The 26482-nt window shown below is 38.8% G+C and overlaps 1 protein-coding gene across 2 annotated transcripts in view; it reads left to right on the plus strand.

Annotated features, from left to right (window-relative positions):
- Positions 1-10609, plus strand: part of mpped1 (metallophosphoesterase domain containing 1) — a 67934-nt gene extending 57325 nt beyond the window's left edge. The window contains exons 6-7 of one of the 2 annotated variants that reach the window (XM_028044175.1): positions 4132-4245; positions 8260-8378. In XM_028044175.1, the coding sequence (XP_027899976.1) occupies positions 4132-4245; positions 8260-8378 (233 nt within the window). Of the gene's footprint in view, positions 1-4131; positions 4246-8259 lie in introns of both variants that reach the window. The other variant, XM_028044176.1, reaches the window with a different exon arrangement.
- The last annotated feature ends 15873 nt before the right edge of the window (positions 10610-26482 follow it).

Consider the following 26482-nt stretch of genomic DNA (forward strand, 5'->3'; position numbering starts at 1 on the left):
GCTGTGCTGCTCCAACAACTGTTTATGATTGATTTCTATGTCTGCATCTCGGCTTTGAACACTGCGATTTATTTTTCACTCGGCTTAGCCAACTGTCTCCAACTATCTGCTCACAAGCCACCAGCATATGGAGCAGCTCCAGCAGGCTACTTGTGCATGACACATTTTCACTCAGATGCAAAAGCTAAGCGATAGACATGAGAGGAAGGGGAGAAATGGACAGATGTTGATGACATACACTTTTCAAATGTTTTTGTCTCTTAGTAAAAAAATTAGAAATGTATGAAAGAATTGATGAAGAACAAAGCAGAGTGAGCAAGACATTGCCAGAGCAGCAGAGGTTTTTATATTTTAGGAGGTGAGATAAAACAGTTTATCTGAGGGCAAAGACAAAGATATGGCCTCTTTGTTTGGCTGTGAGAAAGAAGCTAACATCACAAAGAGACGGAGTGAGAGTGAGACAAACAGAGGAGCACTCCCTGCCTAAACAGCAGCTGCTTTAAACAAGAGGCACAGTATAGTGCAACACCCCGAGCCCTGAGATATTCTCACTTCACTTCTACTGAAAGAACAACAGTAAACTATTCTATGTTGATTTAAATGTTTTCCTCCATATGTACATTGGCTTAATGGGTCGAGAAATCAGATTGATTCACTTATTGAACTCAAGCAACTTAACAACATAGTAAAATGTTGAAAGCCGTGTTCCCGTGGGGCTGCAGAATGGTTTTACTGGTTTCCCCGTGCTGGGACAGCAGCTGAAACAGGAACAGGTGGATGGCTCTCAGGAAGTACTGATTTAGAATGTTTCAAAGATAAACAGATACTTAATTTTATATTTCATGTCAATTTAGACCATTTGTTCATTTAAACATTCATTTGCAATTGAACACATTTTGGAATGTTTTTATGAAGCATGTGAAGCCTCTTTACTACAGCAGTATGAAAACATTTACACTAAGAGGAATAATGATTACACTTTTTGACATTTTATGGAATTTTCAGTTACTTTCAGGTTCAGATTGTCTGTCTTTATGCGTGAATTTTCACTGAAGAAAGCAGGTGTAAAACTATATGAGTTCAGAACCAATAAAATACTATTTCTTTTCTTCAAATTCTGGTAACAGATTACTAAATGACACAACCCCAAAAAATGTGAATTTCTATCGAACACACAGAGAAGATAATATTGCCTTATGTCTGTGGTTACAATGATTAAACACCTTCTAGATTCCATAGCAACAAGCTCAATAATGTCTATCTTTAACTAATCTAGGTTGGATAAAAACTGTCATGTCAGTCATGAAAACATCATCAGCTGTTTGCTAGGATAGCTTAGACTGTGTCTCAGAAACAAACCATGGATGGAACTACACAGAACTTGAAAGGGAATTTCACACCTCTTCAATTTGTCCACAGACATTAAAGTATTGTATTTGGTTGTACGTGATAGACTAACGAAAAGTTGTGTTCACAATTATAATTAGAAAATGACAGTGTACATTTGCATTAATGCTGCATCCGTGGCACCCAGAAGAATAATACTTGTATGTGGCTGGTGATCATATACTGTCCATCTCTGTGATAAGAAAAATCCTTCCTGGGCTTAAGGGATGAAGGGTACAGTGAGAGGAACTGCATCAGTATCGTGATGTTGGAGTGATATCCATGACATCATCTCCTCGACCTCTTCTGCCTCCTCACCCTCCACTACAGTCTCACTCCTCCTCCTCGTTTTCTCTCTGGCTGTTGATCCCATCCAAGTTCTTGTCCTTCCTTTGTCATAAATGTTACTTCATGTTCGGATGTACCTCTGAGCCATGCAGAAAATGAGTTGATTGTTGATGCTTCCCACATTTACCTACGTTAGAGAAAGTCAGAATTCACCTGGGAGCAACTTACCAAATCAGGACAGATTGAGAGAAAAAAGTCTAATGGAAATGAATAGAAGTATGCCTGAAATACAGTATATGACAACTTGTTCAACCAATGTGCATGTAGACTTATATGACAAACTTTTACCCAACGATGGATTCAGGCCAACCCTGTTCTCCAAAATGTTCTCCTTCCTTCTCTGCTGTTCCTTGGTCTTCTTGTTTTTATTTATCTTCCACAAAAATCTGAGGCCACAAACACAACAGCTGCATTTATATTAAATTGCACACATATGAATAGGCTCTGTTTAATCATTTCGTGGTGTTACAGTAGAGGGGCTTAAATACACATAAGTATAACACACTTTAATTGTAATGTTTTTGTAATTTGTCTTATACAAAAATTTAATTCAACAATGTTTCTTTCAATGTGACAACATGTGAAACAATAAAATGGGTCTGAATGAGTTTGCATTGATCTGCAGATCCAGGTAGATGTTCATCAGCAACTGAAAGTGACATCCTCGTCTTACCTTGCTGGAATAATGGTTCTGTTCAGATTGTTTCAGAAATTCACTTAATTGGATGTTTGATGGCTTTGGGTTGATTTCCTGTGTTTTCACCGCTTACATGCCTGAGTGAAGGTTATAAATTCCACCTCCCCTCTAATGGCGATACATCACTTTTCCAAACAAAGCTTTTCATTCTGGGCTGTTTGTGGGATGGTAAACTGCTCAGCACAGCACAAAGGGTAAAAAAACAGGCTGTCTGAAAGCAGCCATATAAAATAAAGATCAATCAAAGCCACACACAGACGCAAACTTCACAGTACGTGTGACAAGGATGAAGCATGGAGTGTGTAGGATTTAATGGCTGCGCAGTGAGGAGGCACGCTGCTGACGCTGAGTCAATAAAAGCATCTAGTCGGAGGAATAAAATGAGCGAGGAGTATGAGACTCCATTTTTCGCCTCCTGTCACTCTTTCCAGACAACAATAATAAAGTGGAAACAAAAGACAAGAGAAAAGCAGCAAACAAGGGAAAAAAGTACATAAAAAGACTAATAGAGGTTTTAAAGAAAGAAAAATCAAACGGCACTTTTTAGCAACAGATTAATTCTTCTGGATTTCAGATAAAACCTTGGTTTATAAAAAAAATATTAGTTTTTCTCAGTTACTTTAATGCATTTCTCAGCACAGAATTCAAATTCTCAAAACTTCTTGTTCAGTCTTTAAATCACTGTGTTGGTGGTGATCATCAAAAAAAGCAGTTTCTCATTTCTGTGAGCAAGTTACAAATGCTTTTGTGCATCCATGTACAGTACTGTACTGTTTGCTCTATTCTCTTTTTACTTATGTCTTGTTGATAAAAAATACAAAAATAAATGAATAATCAACCTCCACAACATTTAAACCTGCAGTATATAGGTATAATTGTAAAATTTTTTGCATCTAATAAAACCATTTTGAAGCTTTCTCTGTTTCATAACTTCCTGAGATCTATAAAAGTCAGTCTCCCAACAACCAGCACAGCCAAGCCCCATCTCAGTGTGGTGTGAATATGCACTACAGACCTATACTAGGCAGTATTACTTGGTCGTTGCAATAGGAGCGTGATATGAGTATAGTAGGCATGACAACAGAAGCACTCAAACAACCAGTCTGAACTGCTGTCAGGATGATGTAGGTGTGATGAGCTTGAATCCTGAGCATCAGGCCTGTGTGGCCAAATTCCTAACAGCCCAGCAGCGCTGAAGGCCCAGGTCCTTATCTCACACTGTTTGTTTGTTCCCCCAAACAGACACAATTCAATGATCCAACAGAAGTTTCAGACATGTTCAAAACTTCACTCAAATTACACCGTTGTGGGATGAAGAGCCCACTTTGATTTTGACACCCTCGAAGAATTTGTTCTGCAAAGACCAGGTGTAAATTTCCTCATGCTAGTTATGACATATGCCATTTCATAGGTAGCATTTCTTTTCATCAAGTTGACGTCTGTGGATATGCTATAAAGAGTTGCACATTTTAAGGAGATGCCATAAAATTTCTCCTACTTGATCCAAAAAACAACGGTCTCATCTAAAATTTTGATCTTTTTGTACATTTGAATGATTCAGCTGTCACTTTAGTATATCTATGATTTTTTTGTTTGTTTTGTATTGTTTCTAATGTAACCCAAACATTCTATAAATCAGTTGATGAAACATCGTACTGTAGCCTGGTGATTCTGCTGCTTCATGCGTCTGATTTCTCCAGGTTTCCTGGACTGGGTTCCTAAAAAGATGCAGCGTGTTGGATGCATGGAACTGCTCAACACAGTTCAGAGGAGAGTCCAGCCCAAATTTCATGTGTTTGGACACATCCATGAAGGTAAATGCCTCTGCTTTTTAAACCACTTCTAGGAAGTCGTGGGACGATCCGTCATGTTTTCAAGCTGTTGCATCCAAAGGTTGTTGCTGATGTATTTCCATCTTGGCATTGTGTTAGCACCAGGGATCAACTGTTATTTCTATGGTTACCAATGATAAATCATCCATTTCCGTAAAGCAATATTTCACTGCAAAATACTAACTGTAAGCTATAACACCTGCAAGCTGTAACTTTATGAGCAAGCTAAAATTAAACCAAGTATACTTATACGTAGCATTGTTTGAAAACAAAGGCTGTTTAGTGAATATGCCTTTCAAATACTTTCTTACAGTTTTTAAAATTTAACTCTGTTGAAACATTCTTTTTTCTTAGTTTTTTGTCATTTCTGTTTTAATTTCCTAATTATTATTATTATCATAATCATCCCACTCTCACTTGCCCTCCTCGCATTCCTCATTATGAACATTTCAACTGACAAATACTAACCTGACCTCTTCCTCAATCTGACCCTGGGTTAGGTAGAGGGGGACTCCTCTGATGGATCCCCCTAGTTCTGCTTCCTCTCTGGCTGTGAACCTGCCATGCACTCAAATTTGTCAGGATTAAACACATTGGTTATTTTTGGCTCATTTTGCTGCATTAGTTGCATGCTTTTTAGCCTTTCGGCTTGCAGCAGTTTGTCCATTGCCACACATTTCTCTCCAAATCCAGTCAGCCCAAACGACAAAATCTGTACAGTCATTAACGTAGAACTTTGGACAAAGGACAGGAGGGGGGTGACCTGATGAGGGCTGAGAGATTTCATTGTGTTAGCCTAATGTCCATAAAGAAAACCAACCAATGGACCACTGCAGTTAACACAAGTGATTTATAATATACTTTTTAGTTAAATTACGATTGGTCGGCCCAGTGGGGCTTGCCAGCCCACCCCTGACCAACACTAACCTGTACAGTGTGCCACTGCTCTTGGCTTCTGCTTGACCTCCTCATTGTTGGGATGGGTTTATCTTTCTACATGCTACTTCTGCAAACTTGCTGTATTAGCAGTTCATGTTAATCTCAGATCTGACGTGGACTACATTATTATATTTAATTATATCTGGTTACATAAAAGCATAGCAGTCTCACCGTTACTTCTGGTAAGCTCTTACATACTCATCTGTAATTCATCCAGGCCAGCAGGTGTAGCGAGGCAGCTCCCTGTACTGAGGATTACTTTTTTCAGGGTTACCAGGTCAGTGTGGCAGAGGTGTGACCAAGTCACTGTGTTGCAAGTCTCAAGTAAGTCTCAAGTCTCTGTCCTCAAGTCCGAGTCAAGTCTCAAGTAAAGACAGGCAAAAGTCGAGTCAAGTCTCAAGTCAGGAACCTTTAATTTCAAGTCATTTCGAGTCGTTTTTATTTATTTTTTTTAATAATTTGCAATTATACATAAAATTCAAATAATAGACCATTTGTTCTTTTTAAAATATGTATTTATCTCAAATGATAGAAATCTGGAAATGGGTTCTGTGCGACATGTGACAGTCACGCCGGTCAGTGCATTAAGTCAAAAACAGTTGAATGCACTGACTGCAGTATATTGTATATATTGTCATTATAATTTTCCAACGTAGATGTCTTCAAATACACCAACCATCCTTAGATGATACTAGACCCGGCTCATCATCATGATGGGACAGAGAGACTCTGTTCCCTGTGTTCCGGTCCAGAATCTGCTTTCTGTTCCGGAGCCCCGCTCACTATCCACCGGCTTCCTGAGCTAACACGGTGCACATTATTTGTGGAGGCATTTGAAGGACCGGATTTATGGTAAATAATCACCAATTTAACCCGGAGTACACATGCTAACACGAAGTTAGCTAAAGTCAGCTATCTTACAGCAAAAGAAAAGTGCCACCTACCGATCTTTGTGAAGCTTCAAATGCCGGACAAAGTTGGACGTCGTGGCATCTCCATCCGATATTCTCTTCTTGCATGTTTTACAAGTTGCAGTTCGTTTTTTAGTCGAAAGTTCATAACCTACGTAGCCAAAAGAAATTACTCGCGGAAGCATATTCGAGCGGTTATTTCGTATTTCGTTCCCTGAGCTCTGCAGCTTTGCCGTTTTATTAAACGTCCAAATCCTGTTAATTTGATTGGTTGTGCTGCAGCTACGTACACATACATACATAAGGAGAGAGGAAAACCATAGTGATGGTCTGCGCATATTGATACGGAATGAGTGAAATTAATTAATGACGCCACTTTATAAATAATGTGCTTTAAATTTTAAGACTTTGAGTAAAAAATATCAAGTCTTTTCAAGTAAACAGCTTCAAGTCGAGTCAAGTCCCAAGTCAATGGCATGAAAGTCAAAGTCAAGTCCGAGTCTTTGAGCATTTTTTCAAGTCAAGTCTCAAGTCCTGATTTTAATGACTCGAGTCTGACTCGAGTCCAAGTCATGTGACTCGAGTCCCCACCTCTGCAGTGTGGGACCTTGGAGCAGCAGTCCCTGATCAGAGACAACTAGATTAGAAAGTAGATCAGATTATTTTTAAAGAAATGAGCTGAGTGCTGCTTTCCTCATTATTGAAAGGGCTCCAGGAGGGATTTATAAAGAAGTGCATTTTTGAGTTATTGCATTTCAAATATTAAAGGGCCTAAATAGAGTTGCAGAGATCACTTCCACAATACTGCAGTCAAAGAAAACATTCTCACAGTGAGGTCATTTAAAAGATGGCAGCTAATCTCCGTTGTATCTGTTACTTGAAGACATGTTGCTCCAAAGAGTTTTGGGAGCCTGGGTTTTTTTTAGACATTACTGTCTTAAATCTCACACTCACACACATAGAACACTACTACTTCCATTCCTAGGGACTCATGCTGCTCCTTTTCTTTCATTTGTGCCATTAACAACTGCATGTAGAATTCTTCCTCTCCTTCATGGCTCATCAAACAAACCATTTCATCAACCATAGTTTACGTTTCTGAATATTTACGAAAGAACAGTGTCTGGCCTCGCTGCACTCAAGACTAAAACTACATTTCTCTTGCAGCGTATGACTTAGATATTAGAGTTTTTCCAGTCAAAAGTTTTCCTTGTAATAATCATTGACATTATTGAACACAGTTTGAGGATTTTAAATGTTTGTTTTGAAGCTAATTCTTAAGATTTGTTTCAGTTTTTAATTCAGTTTATTTAGAACACCAATTCACAACAAATGTTGTCTCAAGGCACATTACAAAAACAATCAATAATTTCAGTTGACTCATACATTCCAATTGATCCTAGTTATCAGTAGCTTAAAAAGTATCCGTTTAAGGAAACCCAGCAGATTGCAGATGTTGTGGTAGCAGAGAGCAAAGGGGAAACTGATCATTTTAAGTGATCTCTTAATTTTTTCCAAAGCTGTTTAACATAACATGTATTAAGGTAACTTAAATGGTTTAAAGCAGTGTTTGTCCTAAAATGAATTGAGGAGCTAAAAGTTGTGGCAACTAGAGCATTATTTAGTTTGGAGCAATACAACTGAGTAACTTGAGCTGAATTGGATCTTCTTTAAATAGATTTTACCATCTAAGTTAGTCTGGCTCAAAATAGATGACTACAATCAACACATTTTAAATAAGTTAGAAGAAATGGACATAGGATACTTACTAGGTCAGTTTACTGAGTGAAACCTTTTTAATCCATGTTAGCCTGACAGAAATATTTGAGTTACGGTAAATGTACTTCAATTGAATATTCTTTCTGAACTGAATGGTTTAGGTTAATAAACTTAAACTTTTTAAGACAATTTCCTCAAATTGAGTTCAACTAACTTATCAGGTTTTACAGTGCACCTCAACTCCACAACGACTCAATAGAATGCTCTCCAGAGGAACATGAGAGACACCAGAACCAACAATGAAATATATGTAGCCTGTGTGGAATGAATATATAAATGCATGTGTTTTATTTTGATCCACTTCATTTAAGAGTCATAAAAACTGATAAAAGTTCTTTTAAGTTCTTTTTTTTGCCTTATTGTACAGGTTATGGCATGATGACAGACGGCACCACAACTTTCATCAATGCCTCAGCTTGCACGGTGAACTTCCTGCCCATGAACCCACCTATCGTCTTCGACCTTCCCAACCCCAGGACCACATGACTGCAGATGGCTGGAGCCCAGACCCCAGCCGTCCGCCAGGAGAAAGGAGCCCAAAGAGGAAGTTGAGTATGAAGGGCTGGACAGATGGCGGTGTGTAAATATAATCCTGGTGTGTGTTTCACAGAGTGCCATAGTGGCAGACTGATGCTTCCTCAGGCTTTCACCATTATTCCATGTGCCATAACTACTTCTTCATGTTAACACTGGGCTTGAAAAGCAGATGCATGGACTCATGGAGAGAAACATTAATATGCAGACAATTTGTAACATTTCTGTGTCCTTGCTGCACTGACAATCTGATGCTGCTGTCGGAGACAAAAGAGACTTCATTGTCAGTTCATTAAAATTAACAGTGAAACAGTCCAACTCTTCATGTACACTAGAGCCTTGGCTGAGCAGCGACGGAACGTTTGCCAAGAGGATTTCACACCACTCTTCCTACTTTTCAACTTTAATTTCCCATGTCTTTCCCAGTCCCCTGCACACACACAGACCGTCCCGTCTCCCCTTTTATGCCTCCGCTTCCTCTCGTCTCCTTAGGGCCAAAGCATGCTGGAATGTGTTTTCTGTGTTTTTCTTTTTTCCCATTGGCATGTTTGCACATGCAAGACATCAAAGGAAGTGTACAAGGGCAGCGAGAGGTCTCTGCCTCAGGCTGACAGTATGTTGGGGTGTCAGATGTGTCGACACTACTCTCTGGGGCTCATTACAGCCTCAGGTGATTCTCTTAACCAGCTGAAAGGCAGAAACAGGGTGTATATCCTCCCTCTGTACCACTGCTCCTCCACTGAAGAGGATCTTCACCCCTCCCGCTGTGACTAGCTCAGAATGTAGCTGGTGCTGTCTGAGAGCTGAAAGAGACCACCATTAAACCTGAAGGTGCTACACGCTAACACTGCTGTCCGTTCAAGACAAGCAACGCTGGAACACCGGAAGCAGCAGCTGGCGTTTCAGACTCCTCAGTTACTGTGTTTGTAGGAGGACTGGACAACCTGGTTCTTTCAGTCAGGAGAGCTGTAACAACATACTGTAACTGATATTTGTAAAGTTCCTCCCTCGGAATAAAGAAGAGCTTGAAGCTCTTAAATGCTGTTGCTATGCTATGCTTTTTCATTGAAAAAAAGTTAATAATTGTGGTTGTTACATTTCATTTGGTCTATTTCTTAGTAATGTAAATGCTTGCTGTGGTATTTATTCTTTTTGTTTAGCTGTATGTATTGATGAACTCTTTAATGTCTTTTGTATTTAAAAACAAAAAAAGTAGATAAAAATTTGTAAAATTGTTTGGATTTTTTCAAGGTTCTATCTTGTAGATTTGGTCGTCTAAATATGCTGAGCATAACGAGACCAGGTCACTCTACGATCTGTCTGCACTCCAACGATGTGTGTGAACATTCCTCAGTTTATTCCTCTTCATTCTCTCCTGCTTCTTCTTAAGTCTGTCTATTGCACTACTATTACATCTTAAGGATATTTTTGAAGTTATGAATAATGAATGTACACCAGCAGCATATAACTGTTTTACTCTACTGTGCTATAACAAAGTGTCATTGTGCTTTCAATTTTAAGGGCCCTTTAAATCAGAATTAATACTTCAGAAATCAGAAGTCTAAGATTGGTTCTCAGCTCACATCCAATTCACTCTCTGCCACAGATAAAACCTATGGAAAGTTGCAGTTACAGTTTATTTCTAAATTCTATAGGATCATCTCATATCAGACTTAAAAATAGAAATGCACAAAGTCTTTGTGGTATCTCATCTCACAAGGGTGGTTTATTTATATAACAACATTCATACACAAGAAAATCTCAGATCTTGTTTAGGACATCAAAGTAAAGACAAAAAGAAAATAAATCATAAAAGCAATGGATTGAAGATGTTAAAATATAGATATTTAAGGCCGAAAGGAACTAAATATTTCAAACAGTTCATTAGTCTGATATTTTGAAAAGTTGCTTTAAATCATAATATTTTCAGTCTTGATTTAAAGGAACCAACAGTTTCCACACACCATAAGTTGTCACTGAGTATGCTCCAGAGCTGAGGAGCATAGGACCTCCATGCTGCCTCACCTTGTTTAGTTCTGTTCCTGAGAACCATCTCTGGTTTCTACAGACCTGGAATAGGAACATCACTTCTGGTCTCAACAGTTCATACTTGACAAGCAACCAATGAAGTTGCTGCCACCTGCAATCCTTTGTGCTCATGACCAAAGCCAAGACAATATTAAGAAAAATCATTCAAGATTGATTTTTACCAGGTGATTAAACTAGTCAAAGTCTTGAAACCAATGGAGAAATCATGGAAGAATGGACCTTCAAATGTCTCTCCAACCACAGTGACTCCAAGAGCTAATCATGTCAAAGACACTAAATAAAAAGCGAAAAAATAATAAATCTGCAGGGTGGCAAAAATGTTTCCAGGCCACAGCAGCTACAAATTGGGAGGGCACGAGGTCAGAGGTCATCAGAGGTCATGCTGGGGCAGAGGTCATGCTGACCTCTGCCCCAGACTGCTTACAATATATTCAATACATAACTGATCAGTGTTAAACAGAACTGTTACCATGTTGAGGTGCATGTATATTTCAGGTAGCTGGATAGCTGAGAAACAAAAAAAAACTCATCATGCATCAACAGCTTCCTAAATGTTCCAATCATCAGAATATTAAAAGGTCTTGGTTAGCATTGTATTAAACATAGTGACAATTGAAATGTCCAAATTACTTTAATAATCAGTTTAAGAAAAATGTCTTAATGAAAGTATTTGGAAACTGTTGATATAAATGTAAGGAAAATCAAGACATGGAATGATGTTTTTATGCAAGGCTGTTTGTCTGGTCCACCTGCAGGTTCCTGTGCACATTTACCTTCTGTCTCCTCCTAAATCTGTTCTGCTTCAGTAGCTGTATTAATGTGCTTCCTGATCTATCCACAAAGAGACAGACTGGTTATTGGTTTCTTCAGACATTTTCCATTCAGGAGAAAAACAAGTTCTCCTCTTCAGACAATCTTTGTGTCAATGTTTTTTTTTCTTTTTAAAAAAAGGGATTTTTTCCCCCCCTAGTGAAATAAAGGAAAGCCTCCACAGGCAGACTGGGGTACTGCAGCAGTGGTGTCATTTAAAAGGGAATCATTTTTGTCCTGTGACAGTTTTACTTCCTGGACATTTTATATTTCAATATTACTGGATACTTATGCCCATTTTTAATGAATGAATGTATTGCATTTTAAAGATGACAAGAAGTTTTGATTTGCTGTTATATGTTTTTTCCATCATTGTTGGAACACTTTGTGTGCTTGGATAAATTCTGATCCATCAGCATCTGGACACATCTGTAATGTGAAGTACCTTATGTTTCTTAAAACAACAGATGAGACTCTGTTGGTTCTGAGACACTATTCAACAATCAAATAAAAACCTTATCTGTGATCAGCGGATCTCGTCTCCCGACCCTTTTTTTTAAAATCAGATTTGCAGAAAAAGAAATTGAGAGGTAGTGAAGTATGTTTTCACCAGATTATATTCCTTTTCTTAGTCAGAGGTATTTGTGTCTATTATCAGTTGTAGAGGTTAGAGCAGGAAGTTAATTTCCAGTAGTTAAACCTTCTCTTTTCTTTGTTTGGCTCACATTTGTTCCATAAGTCTTCCACACCTTTGGACATTCTGATGAGAATCCTTGTTCAAATAATTACATTGGTAATCCTGAGGGAGAGCAAGTGAATTATTCAGACGGTGTTTTCCTTTGCCAGTAGTATTACTAGCTCTCATACGCTCAAACATCAGCTTCTTGTTCCATTCTTCTTTCTCACTCTGCCTCTCCAACTACAACTCGGTAATCTTTTTCTCACTTCTGATCATCTCTTTCAAAATTCTGTCTGCCAGTCCTTCTATTAAGCTCCACAGATAATGACGTTCGGCTCTCTGCATGTTTCTCTCCTCTGAGGACTAGTGTAGATCCTACAGCATCATTTTCTTTGGAAGACCAGCAGGGTTATTCTGCTCCCGTTCATTTATTCCAAATGACAAAACAAACCCTTAAAACTTCAACCCTGTACATTGGGAGTGGACTTTCTTCTGACTTTCTAAATTAAGTTTATCTTCTGATGCAGTATAGCATTGTCATGCCTGCCCTTAGCAATATTACAAAGTTTTTTTTGTCAGGTAATTGTTATTATTCCCAGCCTATTTGCTGGCACTTCTTCTATGAGATTATCTTTATTAGGAATTACAGCAGAAGGCCAGCACAAGACATAAGAAAAATCAAAAACCTAAAATACCAGTCGAGGTGAGAGCATCTGCATTTTCAGAAAAATGTCACTTTTTTACAAGTGCTTGTAATTATGTGATCAGATAAAGTAGTTTTGTATTCAAGCTAATGGACAGACACTATTACATTAGATACCACACAGTGAGTATCTGCAATTTTACACAGATGGTGGGATTGTTCAAAACAATGCAGGTCTTTGTGAGGAAGGTTTTGGTTTGGAAGGTTGCAGCTTGTGGGTTGCCAGATTAGGCCCTCTCCCACACGCTTCACTAAAGCTTGGGGTTCGACTTAGCCACTCAGCAGGATTTCTTTCAGAGCGTGCCCACCCGTGTGTCATTGTTCAAAGCTTCTTGTACACCTCTCGGTGCCAGAATAGCAGCAACACACCAAACGTGTCCAATTTGCCCATCATGGGAGGTGACAGTCGAGAGCCTGAGGGTGGGAGGTCCCTGCTGTGTTTACACAATCTGGCAACCCGCTGCTGCCCATCACCACCCCCTCACATTCCACCACCAACCCCTCCCATCACTTTACAGTAACCCAGTTTTTTTGCCTTTGATGGGGGTGAAGACGATAGAAAGTCTAATGTTGCTCTGGGGATATAATATAAAATGTACAATAACCAGTAATAATTAAATTCATTTTATTTATACAGCTCCAGTTAACAACAGAGGTCATCTCAAGGGGGCTCTGGGGAAAAGTCGTCCACCAGTTTCTACCCCACATTCACACCCATTTGTTGACATATTACAAACCAGTTCACCTTTTCCTTCACCATATGTTAAGTAATGTACAGTAATATTCAATTATTTAGATCATGCATTTCAATTAGGCCCATTTGTCAGAGTACCTTATGAAAATAATAACCTTTGAGCAGGAATTAAACATATGTTTCATTAAAAGTTCACATTTCTATATTAAAAATGGATGGATGGGTGGATGTAATATTCTAATGGATGGATGTATGTAATATTCTAATCTTAAATATTGTTTACATGAGATGTAGCCAGAAAATAATCATAATTAACACAAGTAAAAGGGTGAAAACATGAATGTGAGTGCCTACTGGGGACCCCCAGACCAGCTAACCAAACCTTGGTAATAAATCTTTGTTTCTGCACCTCAGAGGGATAGCTCGTGGTTTTTGAAGTGAAGTTCTGCTAAAAGATTGAACACAGTTAATATCTTACCTGCAGTAGATAACTCTTCTGGCTCTTCAAGCAGCATAAATCCAGATAAATTGGTCGAGTTGGCATAAATTATTGACATCAACCTTCATCTTAAAACATTCCATCCATAAAAAGTTTGATGTGGTTTTCATGAATGTTATTATTTTTTTGATTGAGCATCATGTTCTCTTCTGTATGCCAAGTTTGGGGAAATCCTGGTAATGAGGCACTCATTTCATTCAGGTGTGGTGGAGCAGGGTTTCATCTAAAACAGGGCAGCAGATCTGCAGGGCTAGGGTTGGAGACCCTGCTCTAAATGGTCACGTTGTCATTGAACATTCATCTTAACTGAAGACAATGATTATTTAGTTGGGAGTTATTTATGTGTGCGGAGCGAGGAGAACTTGTTCATGGCCTTGGACCCATAGAAATTATACCAGCATGCAGCTGCTGTAAGCTCTGCCCCACACATACTGCTTTTGTGTACAAAGTGTTCACAGATTCATCCTAACTTTATGTTAAAAAGCAGATTAGATGGACTAGAGAATAAATGTAGGCTCATAAATGCAGCCTGTTGCTTGTATAAGTAGAACATGTCTCAGTTACTGGGAGATTTGCTGGCAAAGTGCACTGAATTTTATCATGAATAAAATTTCTGAGTCCTAATCAGTGTAAGCTCATCTGGAATGTTCTCCTTATGGCTTGTATAAAAAATATATGAGTTAAGTACAAAGATTATTATGGCAAGAGAACTTGATACTGAATTTTGAGAACTTGCATACTTTGATTGAAAAAGAAATACATTTCTTTTGGATGCTCAGCTTCTTTGACTCTGGTAGCAAATCTTTTAAGGGTGGAACAAATCATTATCCACTTTAAAATGTATCCATCACAAGATTGGAGAGAAACTACAAAATTCTAATTACAGGTAAAAAAAATTATAATAAAAAACGTATTCATGCTACATAGACAAACAGTATTAGGCTAAAATATCACCAATCGTCCTCCCTACTGATAATAAAAAGACCCACATCATTCAAACACTAATAGGATGTTGTGTCCCACCAGTCAGTATCCAGAACTTTGCAGCAATCCCTCATTCGGAGGAAAAATTTGGCTGAATGGAACATATAAAGTATTTCTGGTCGAATAATGGAAAATGAATGTAGTTTACAAAGCTCTAAGAAAAACAAAAATACGCTTTTTACAAATATTTTATCTTTTACAAACCAGTTGCTCTGACCAAAAAATCTTCAAAACAGGTTCTGTTGTCAGCACACGTTTTAAAGGAAGATCGCTGGTATTGTACGGTCTCTTACCTACTTTTATGGAAATATTCCTTGTTTTCTTTGTAATTAACGCTCAATGCCAACATGATGACAGCTTTCAGGTTAGTTTTCATTCAAACGCTTTCAGGTCATCCCCATTCCAGCTTGCAGATCAAGTTGAAATTGAGATGTCCAACAGGTTTACCAGCTGCAAACATCATGAAGACAAGAAGCTGTTGTCTTTCATGCTGAGCATCATATTTTCTCAAATTCTCTCTAGATATCTTTTGAGAACCACTGCTCATGCCCACACTGTCTCTTCTCTATGCTGCCTCATGGGCTTCCTGTTCCTGGACTCCCATCAGATGGTTTATGCCTGGAGTCTCACTTAAGGCAGAAAGGAATGAGAAGAGAAGGGGAAAGAACAACTGCAGTGAATATTCACTTGCAGAAAGTCTAATGTCATTCATGCAAGTTAAAATGCAAAATAAAATGCCAAGTGAATGAATATTCACAAAAACATTTTATTTATAATAAAAATAAATCATATGAGTACAAATTTGACCACATTTTGTATTTTTACATTTCTGTTAAATTCTTTTGAACTTTTAAAATACATTTGTTTCATAATCTGGAAGCAGATGTTACATTTCTCTGACTTAAAAACATTTCAGTTCAGTTTTTTATTCTGTTAGACAAAGCCTACTCTATCTGGTGTGTATCTTTTTTGCGGATACAAATTAGGAATATATCCTGCTGTTCTGTGCTATGCTGCCAAAATACAATTAGCTCAAACCAGCAGAAATGAGACTGATTCTGAATCTACAAAGACAAAGACACTCCCTCTTACTCTATTTTTAGTCCAAGATGATTTCTCCAATGGCTCATGTCCGTAACAAGAGATAATTTAACTGAAAGCAGGGGGTTCAGCTTTAATTTGGTTGGGTGGGGTAAGGAACCGAATGCAAAAAAAGATGAAGTGGAGGTGGACGTAAGCCTGGTGGGGAGTGGGAAATGATTTTAAAAATCTCTATTTAAGCCTTGAGACCCCTGTGTAGTGGAATTGATAGAGCTGTTCTTACTGCTGGTCATAATAGAGTTTTACTCTGTCTTTTCATCTCATTTTCCTACTTAGCTTGGGAAATATCAAGACTTAATTCTTTGCAATCTAACAGCAAAGTACATTTACTGAATTGTTATTTCTTTACCAAGATGACCTTGCTGTGTCCTATTCTCTAAAATGTGAAAGCAAGCGAACACAAAGCAGAACAAGTTTGCTGCTATGTGACTGTTCAGCTGCTTATGGAAAAATACACACACACATAGTATTTTCCCTTCGCTACTTCATCTTTCATAATCTCCCATTGTCCTACCTGGAGTATTAGGGGATGGAACCAACCCTGCAGTCACCAGGGAATGGATGGTGTAGTGATCCAACAGTGTGTGGGTCAAACAGAACTGAGATCGGCTGAGAAATATATTGACTATGATACATGGGAGGTGTTGTCATGTGTTGTGTGACCATAAAGGATCCAGGACATCAGAAGATAGAATGGTGTAATAAAATGTTTAATAACAGAAGTAGAACTTACAAAAAATAGTGCCAAGCACTGTAAACACATGGAAGGGACATCAATGCCATGACTGAGTCTGTCAGAACAGTGAGACCGTTCCCCAGTAACAAGCCCTGGGTAAGACAGTAAATGATCACCTCCCATCAGCAGACACAAATTAACACAACATTAGAGTTTCTCTTCAAACAACAATTCTCACTTAAATGTGAACTTTAGCTGTATGTCTGCAGTACTGATGGTTCATGGTGATGGTTAATAAAAACTAGATTAAAATGTCTGGTGTAGTAAAGCTTCTCCTGGAAATGTGTTTTTATCTAAAAATTTACTAATGTAAATGGAATTAAGTAAAACTAATTATTCATTCCCCACCCATAGTTACTATTAGTATTGTTAGTAATACTACTATGTTACTAATTAGTGTAACACTCCAGAGGAATCACAGGACCTATCAGATCAAGGTCCTCATATATATATATATATATATATATATATATATATATATATATACACTGTATATATATATATATATATTTGCAATGAAGGCTCTGACAGCCTTCATTGCAAACTCGATGAGGCTGTGGAAAACCACCCTTGAAGCCAACTGCAAACCACTTGCACAGGTGTCCATCAAATGTGGCATATACAACTGGTGGTGCTCTGTCCCCGCTACTGTTCTGCATAGGCCTGAACCCCCTCAGCCAAATTATCAACAAGACTGGCTACGGATACCGACTCAAAAATAGGGCCAACATCAGTCACCTTCTCTACATGGATGATATCAAGCTGTATTCCAAGAGTGAGCGAGACATCGACTCACTGATCCACACCACCAGGATCTACAGCACGGACATTGGGATGTCATTCAGACTAGAGAAGTGTGGTCGGCTGATCACCAAGAGGGGGAAGGTCATCCACACAGAAGGGGTCTCACTCCCGGAAGGAACAATAGCAGACATAGAGGACAGTTACAAGTACCTAGGTATACCACAAGCAAATGGCAACCTCGATGAGGTCACAAGGAAAGGAGCCACAGCTAAATACCTCCAATGAATAAGGCAAGTCCTGAGAAGCCAGCTCAATGGCAAGAACAAAATCCGTGCGATAAACAGCTATGCCCTGCCAGTAATCAGATACCCTGCTGGAATAATTAGCTGGCCAAAGGAGGAGATAAAAGCCACGGATATTAAGACTAGAAAACTACTAACAATGCATGGAGGGTTCCATCCCAAATCCAGCACCCTGAGACTGTACACGAGCCGCAAGGAAGGAGGCAGAGGACTAGTGAGTGTGAGAACCACAGTCCAGGACGAAACAACTAAGATCCATAAATACATCAGGGACAAAGCCTCAACAGACAATGTGCTCAGTGAATATCTCAGACAACAGGGAACGGAGGTTGAGGTGCCAGAGATACCATCATGGGAGGACAAGCCCCTACATGGGATGTACCACCAGCAAATAACCCAAGTGGTTGATATCAGTAAATCCTACCAATGGCTGGAAAAAGCTGGACAAAGCTGGACTCAAGGACAGCACAGAGGCCCTCATCCTGGCCGCCCAGGAACAGGCCGTAAACACCAGAGCAATAGAGGCCCAGATATACCACACCAGACAAGACCCAAGGTGTAGGTTGTGCAAGGAGGCCCCTGAGACAGTCCAGCACATAACAGCAGGGTGCAAGATACTGGCAGGGAAAGCGTACATGGAACGACATAACCAAGTTGCAGGCATAGTGTACAGAAACATCTGTGCAGAATATGGACTGGGAACCCTGAGATCAAAGTGGGAAACACCCCCAAAGGTGGCGGAGAACGCCAGAGCTAAGATCCTGTGGGACTTCCAGATCCAGTCAGACAAAATGGTAATGGCGAACCAACCAGACATTGTCGTAGTGGATAAACAACAGAGGAAAGCCGTTGTGGTAGATGTAGCAATACCAAGCGACTGCAACATCAGGACAAAGGAGCACGAGAAACTAGAGAAATACCAGGGCCTCAGGGAGGAACTGGAGAGGGCCTGGAAGGTGAAGACCACAGTGGTGCCTGTGGTCATCGGGGCCCTCGGGGCAGTCACCCCCAAACTGGACCAATGGCTACAACAGATCCCAGGAACAACATCAGACATCTCAGTCCAGAAATGTGCAGTCCTTGGCACAGCCAAGATACTGCGCAGAACCCTCAAGCTCCCAGGCCTCTGGTAGAGGACCCGATAAGAGGATAAGAACCACCCGCGGTGGGTGAGAAGGGAATTTTATATATATATATATGGAGAAGGAGTTCTTGGATGCCATTAAAGCCATGGATTACATTAAAAAGAAAATTATCTCAGCGACTGCCAGTGAGAACCGAGGTTGACCGCTGGTCCAATCCCCATCGATCCATTATGCCAGTCAGGTTGTATGGAACCTTCCAACGTTTTATGTCCCTCGTTATATTTGGATTTAATTTCAGACTTTATTCTTTTTGTTCTGATGTATGAGAGTTTCACAGTGGGTATGTCCAGATCTTGGTTAGTGATACGTCCATTTAATTTTCGCAGCAAAGAGCATATAATAGCAATAGTGCTTTAAAGTAAGGAAACCTTTTCTATTTTGATTACTGTTATTTAGATAAGGCGAGAGCCCAGGCAGAGAGTTATTTTCCCCAGTAAAAGCACAAATGTGTGAATTTTTTGTTTGTTGGGTTCTCCATGTTCATTCAGGAGAGAGGGGTGGGACTATACCGGATCTATCTGGTTTGAGAGTGTCTTTTGTCAGGTATCTTCTTGTGATGGTTTGTGGTTATCACACTACAGTCCGATTGGTCATATATGAGCAGTCCTAATATTAACAGGTTCATCAACAGTCACCCAGTTAATTGTGTGAGTTGGAATGTGAAATCATTTAATGGTCCAGTGAAATTTAGAAAAGTTACGACGGGGCATGCTGTGGTGGCGCACGGGGTTAGCACGCCCCACGTTTGGAGGCCTTAGTCCTTGACGCCGACGTTGCGGGTTCGACTCCCAGTCCTGATGACCTTTACCGCATGTCTTCCCCCCTCTCCTCACCCTCCTTCCTGTCTGCGTACTGTGGAAAAAATACAAGCCACTATCGCCGCAAAAACTCTTCAGAGAAAAAAAAAAAAAAAAAGTTACGACACATTTAAGACAACTTGATGCTAATATTACAGGAGACCCTTTTGCATAAAGCAGACAGGGTAAATCTAAGCAGAAGATGGTCTGGTCTAATTTCCAATCCAAATCGAGAGGGGTAGCCATCTTAGTTAGTAAACAAGTGCAATTTACAGCATCCAGTGTTAAAACAGACACGGCTGGACGCTATGTTATTGTGTTGAGAAAAATGTATGCATTTCCAGTTGTTTTAGTCTCAGTATATGCTCCAAATTGGGATGATCAAACATTTTTAATAAGCTTTTCTTAAATATACCTAATATTTCAACAAGTAAGCTCATAAGTTGGGGGAGATGTGAACTGTGTGCTCTCATCTCTTGATCGTAGTACAGCGGAAAAGATCTCTGTAAATCTGCCCAGTTAATTAATTAATTTCTTAATACTTACGGTGTGGTCGACATGTGGTGTTTTTGAAATCCGACCCTAAGACGGTATTTGTTCTTCTCCCCTGTTCATAAGAGCTACTTGCGGATTGACTATTTTCTACTTGATAAACTGATTTTACCTTTAGTGAGAGAATGTGATTATGGAGCGATAGTCATTTCTGCCCATTGTCCTCTTATAATGAAATTGAACATTTCTGTCATGCAATTTGTCTATCATCTTTGGTGGCTTAATCCCATACTTTTATCTGACGAAGACTTTGTCGATATGCTTACATTCGAAATTAAGTTTTTTAATGATGTTAATCGGACGCCTGGGATGCCACTTAGCACTGTTTGGGAGTCATTAAAGGCTTACTTGAGAGGCCAAATCATTTCTTATTGCTCAAATAAAAAGAAGAAAGGCATTGAACGGCTAAAATTGCTAACAGATTAGATTCTACAGTTAGACAGGGAGTGCAGCCACAATTTTACACAAGATTCACTTAAGTGACGTATATCACTCCAAACTGAGTTTAACCTATCTACCCAACAGGCCGAATATTCAATATCCAAATCCAGGTATTGCTACTATGAGCATGGTGAGAGGGCTGGACGCCTTCTTGCACAGCAGTTCCGGCAGCGCTCAGTTAGCCAAGATATCCCAGCAATAAATGATGAGCATGGTTTTTTGTGGTTTATGTAAAAAATAATAAAAAGTGTTTGATCAAAAACAACAATTCTCACTTAAATGTGAACTTTAGCTGTATGTCTGCAGTACTGATGGTTCATGGTAGTGTTAATAAAAGCTAGATTAAAATGTCTGGTGGTTAACTGGTCTCTCTAAATTCTCCCTAGGTGTGTGTGTGCATGGTTGTTTGTCCTATCTGTGTCTGTGTTGCCCTGTGACAGACTGGCGACCTGTCCAGGATGTACCCTACCTCTTTCCCGGAATGTTAGCTGGAGATAGGCACCAGCACCCCTCCCAACCCCACTAGAGACAAGAGTGTTAGAAAATGGATGGATGGATGGATGAATATATATAACATTTATTAAGAGAACTGATGCCTTTTCAAATATAAAACTAACATTAATTATCAGATTCATTTTTACCTTTTCTATTATTCAGAATTTTTGTGAAACCTATTTGCTAGTCACACTGTGCCTATTTCTGCTCATTGTCCTAGAAGCAGACATCTCTGTAGGGCTCAGGTATGTGAATATTAGAATTCATTAGATCCTGTCTTTAGTTTGCTTGTGTACATGGTGTAACGGCTGTGTGTTCCAGAGTGGCTTTGGGTCCTTGATCCCTTAAATTATTATTATTCACTGCGACACCTCCTCCTTATTTTCTGCATTACTAGACATGTATGTATCCATCCATCCATCCATCCATTTTCTAACACCCTACTAGACATGTAGAGTTCCAAATTTTCTCAGTTTGGAGCAAACAAAGTACCATAAAATCAAGCAGAGTAGAAAATTTGCATGATTACATTCACAGACAAAGCTTCTACAAACTGAATTTAAATGTTTCTGAAATTAGATCTCAGTGCTGCTATTGCTTTGGAAGTGACATCCAGTGGTATCACAGAGGCCTTAAAGCTGGAACATAGAACTTTTATAAAACAACAGTTTTTTTTACATATTTGTTGAAAGATAATATGTGTAGAAGGCAGCTCCTCTGCCTTCTCCCAGTGGTAACCAGAAACAACCAATCAGAGTCAAGAGGCGGGTCTTAGCATTGCCACTCACAAACTTAGATCCCCCAGCACCTTTAGCCAGTAAATGATGTAGAGTGAAAACAATAAACCCTCCTTCTGGCTCTGATTGGTTGTTTTTGACCAGGAGAGGTGCATTTCTTCAGATGGCAGTAGTAGCTCAGGAAAATGATGGAGGAGATCGACGTTTTCACAGCCCAAAGACCAGACAGGTCTTTTGCCTGCACTTTATCTGATTCCTCACATAGGACCTGTCTGCCTTTTGTGACGGAGCCCCTTACAGCATAGCTCCTAGGGTCACTGGGACACTCAAACCCGTCCACCACGATAAGGTGGCAGCTGACAGAGGAGTACACATAAACAGTTTCCCACCAATTGTCTGTTATTCTCCTAATTGCGCTGACTACACAAATTAAAGTTGTGTAGATTTTACATGTTTGACCAAGCACGACATGGTAATAGTTTTAACAAATATGTAGAAAACACATTTTTAAAAAATAAAAGTTACAAGTTACATACTGCATCTTTAAGCTTTCCTAAAATCTTATTTTAGTTCCTTAACGTTTTGTTGTCTTAGCTAAGGACTGTTGGAATAGGCTTCATCTCTTTGTAGCATGATGTCATTTTTAGCATAGTTGTTCTACAGATTAACATGTACTCGGTCTTGAACATATCTGATGCAGAAATTAATTGGTTGTTCAGATAGGATCATTTATTTTAAAGGTAATTTTTCCAGTGCAGCTTTCTAGGTTTTTCCTGCATGATTCAAATTATCTCTGGAGCAAGTAGGATGGTAAGGGGTATAGTGTCCACTTGGACTCAAAAATAACAAATGGAGCAGACAGAGTAGTTCAGTACTCTAAGACCAGGAATCAACCCAAAGGTTTAGCTCAAAACATAACAGACATAAAGTGGCAGAAAATAAAGGAGTGACAGGGACACAGACCCTGAAGAGAAAGCTGATACAAACAGAACAGGGTACTCAGTGAGCTACACCTCGAAGCAAACACAGACAGGTTTGCACTTTTAAAGCAATGAGATTTCTGCAGCTTTTTGTTCAGTGCTGAAATGTGTAGGCAGAAACACTAAATCGGAACCATTAACACTGCTCGCCAACTTTAAACAGTAACACCAACATTTCTCAGTAACTGTTGAGTAGGATGGAGTATAACCACCATGCTGCCATTCACACTACCCAAACAAGTAAAAATGTTTCAAAGTCTTCACACAGATCCAAGTGAAGACAAAATTAACGACATGTGTTGAAGATATAAACGTATATGTGTTAAAACAGCTCAAGTGCTTCTATTTTATAAGGTTTAGTTTTGCTGCTGAATTTAATAGGATATTTTTTACTGTAGATACAGGTTCAGCAAATCTATCTACATCACTTCATGTTTAGTACCTTTAAATTAATTTATCATGAACCAATGAGTCCCATCTCAGACAAAGCAAATCATAAACAGCAAATCGTATTCTTAATGCACTTTCATCATTGCTGAGACCTAGGCCCATCAACACACACATGACCACACCTCAAGGATTCACTCAGTGTGAAAATGACTGAAACTTAAACTATCAACTAGGCCAGCATCTTTAATACATTTAACTGTGATGTGCAGTTTATTTCAGTTAGAAAATGGTGAATTTCTGTACATCTATGTTTTTACATATCTCAGGAAAAAGTTTATTTTAACCTCCTTCATAATCAATAATGATACAAATAGCAGAATTGTTTGAGTGAAAAAAATTGTCAAGTAATGTCTGTAAACTAGTGCTAAAACTGCAGTGTTTCACACAGAATGTCAAACTTACAGTATAAACATCTCTGTATTTGTCAAATATTCCCTTATCATCTCTATGTCTCTTTTTTATGAGATTTTACATTTATTACCACAGACTCTTTCAGCTGGTAAAAGATGCTAATCACATGATTCAGTCCAAGAGGAAACATTTGTAATGAAATGTATGTTTTTGTTTAATGTGATGTATACATGGGCAAACCACGTAAAAAAAAATCACTAAGCACAACTAAAAATTCAAAAATGTTTACGCTATGAGTGCACAACCTTCTTTAATATGAAACAGTGTTAATTATGGACTGGCTTTGAAAGTCTTCTATATTGAGTGCTTTCTATTGTTAGGTTGTATTTTTATGAATGTAATTGTTCATTAGAGATAATAAATATACATTGTACAATCAGACTCATGTCCAAACTGAATTTTTTCTGAGGTAGTTTTGTTAATGCCTGAACCATAGCTGTTGTGTAACTTGCCTAAGAGCTCATTAGTACTCTTAAGTGTGAAGACACATCTGTTTGATCTTCCATCCATTTAAAATGACTGGATGATTTTTTGTCTCTCCTGTGGCATTAAAATAGGAGGAGATTTTGGCACCTAGACAAGAGATCTATATATGGACAAATACTTACACATGAACATAAGAGTGCACTTGTCCTCACATTAGAAGCAGAGTAATTTTTATAAGCAGGCGCAACATAAAAATCCCTTCAAAGTAATGATTAAAAAACACCAAAGTTTTATCAAGTTGAGGAAGACTGATTTGAAGTTAAAGGAGCAAAACTGAATGTGAAGGCGTGTTGAAGGGGACAGCTGTCAGACGAACATATGGCTAGAGACTGAGTTGCTAACCAGTGGCCATATGCAATCATCTAATCATGTTTATGGCCATCAAAATACTTCAGATGACGATCATATCTGTAAAGCTGTTTGGCATTTACATGTGAAGCATACATCTGAGCATGTGCCTTTGTCACTCAGCAATCTGTTAAGATTGCTCCTTTGAGGCCTATCGAATTACGTTCAAAACCACTCCTGTCGTGTCTTTTAGTAAAGCTTCCAAAGCATGAATACTTTGGAAGTCTGTTAGCATACATGCAGCAGATTTGCTTGTTAAAATACAAGTAAATTTAAAAAGTAGGTAAGATTTTTTTTTAATAGTAGTATTTCAAAATGAACTTTAAATTATCAATTCAGTATGAGTTGTGACTGGATGGTCTGGTTGCCTGTGCAGCTATAATTTTAGTCATTTGCTCTTGGTGTGCACTCTGCCCAGACAGCTATTAGGTTGACTGGAAAACTTGTAGACTTGGCTGAGAGAAAAACAGCAAAGGTAGAAGTATTATTTCAGAAAATAAGTCATGTGTTTTTTGATTCTTACAGTTGAGTTGCTGTATGCTTCATAGATCAGTATGTTCACAATCAAATTGTAACATTCTACTTTTTGATTAAAACTGAAAGAAGAGGATAGCCATGACTGTTAGCTACTCTGCATCCTGTGTCCATGACGTATAGTAATAGGTTTGAAGAGCCTCTCTGTTTGTCTTTCCGTGTGTGTTTGTGGATGGGGCCGCTCGTTCTTACTCGTGAGAGTCTTCTCATCATTAAATCATTAGCTCTAGGAATAAATTTAACCCAGCTTCCCTTCCAGTTTTCACCAGATGGTTCCATCACCATTTATTGTAGCAAATATTCTTCGTCTCTACATCTGCGCCTGGATCCGTGGGTTTGCTTCTTACTGACAGCATCTCTTCTTGTGCCTTAATTTAAGTTGTATGCCAGCCTGCATGTTCACTTCAACCCAGCCATCTGCCTGCCTACTGTAACTATTAGCATCTCTGATCTGCTTCCCCTCTCCACTAACTGTACTCACCTTAAAGGCCCTGTCAGTTTGCTCATTTTCCGCCACCATTGCAAGCTCCATCTCACTCTCAGCTGAGCCTCTGGGTCCATGTCAGAATGCTGAGGTTGCTCACTTTGCTCTGTCAGTAGTGCCAGGATCGGTTTCCTGATGTTCTTCAAGCATAATTTACCTTCCAAAACTAAAGATTAGTGCATTTTAAACCTATTCACATTAACATTTAAGTTAATATAAAATAGGTACAACAGCTCTGGATTAAAATCTCAACCTGGGGTCTTTCTACTCCACAATCCAAAAATATCCTGAAAATGGAAATTTTTCTACAAAGATTGACTCCACTGATTCAATGTTTCAACTTTTGATTTTGTGAAAATACCCACCATCAAGAATTGTTCATATGCGTGTATATTGTCTGTTTACTGATCTGTGATAAAGTTGAAAAAAAAAGACAAAAATGGGGTTCATAGTTTGAATTTATTAATAACAAATAATGAAACAGAGTGCTCTAAAGGTGTGCAAATATTTGTGTATTTGTGCAAATATTTAGTTAACTAACATTCAACACTACAGTTTTAGAACAGTTTTAAGACAGTTCCATATATTTGTTTATCCAACTTTTCAACTAGTTATTTTGTAATGAAAATTGGACAAGTGTTTTAGTCTCTAGATCTGCATTGATGTTGAAGTCATAAGGTAAAACACTAACAGCAAAAGAATTTGACAGCTTATTGCCCCAAGTGGACAGTACACAAATGGAGAACCTTTCAGTTTGATTGATAATTTGTAAAAATATACAACATATTTCTTTAACTTCACAATTGAAATTCCTTTGTGCTTACTTTTAAATAAATTCCCATGGCATATATTTAAGCTTGGGGTCATGAAACAAAAAAGTTAAAAGGTCCACGGG

Source organism: Xiphophorus couchianus, chromosome 17 (assembly GCF_001444195.1).
Source record: "Xiphophorus couchianus chromosome 17, X_couchianus-1.0, whole genome shotgun sequence".
In the NCBI taxonomy this organism is placed as follows: Eukaryota; Metazoa; Chordata; class Actinopteri; order Cyprinodontiformes; family Poeciliidae; genus Xiphophorus; species Xiphophorus couchianus.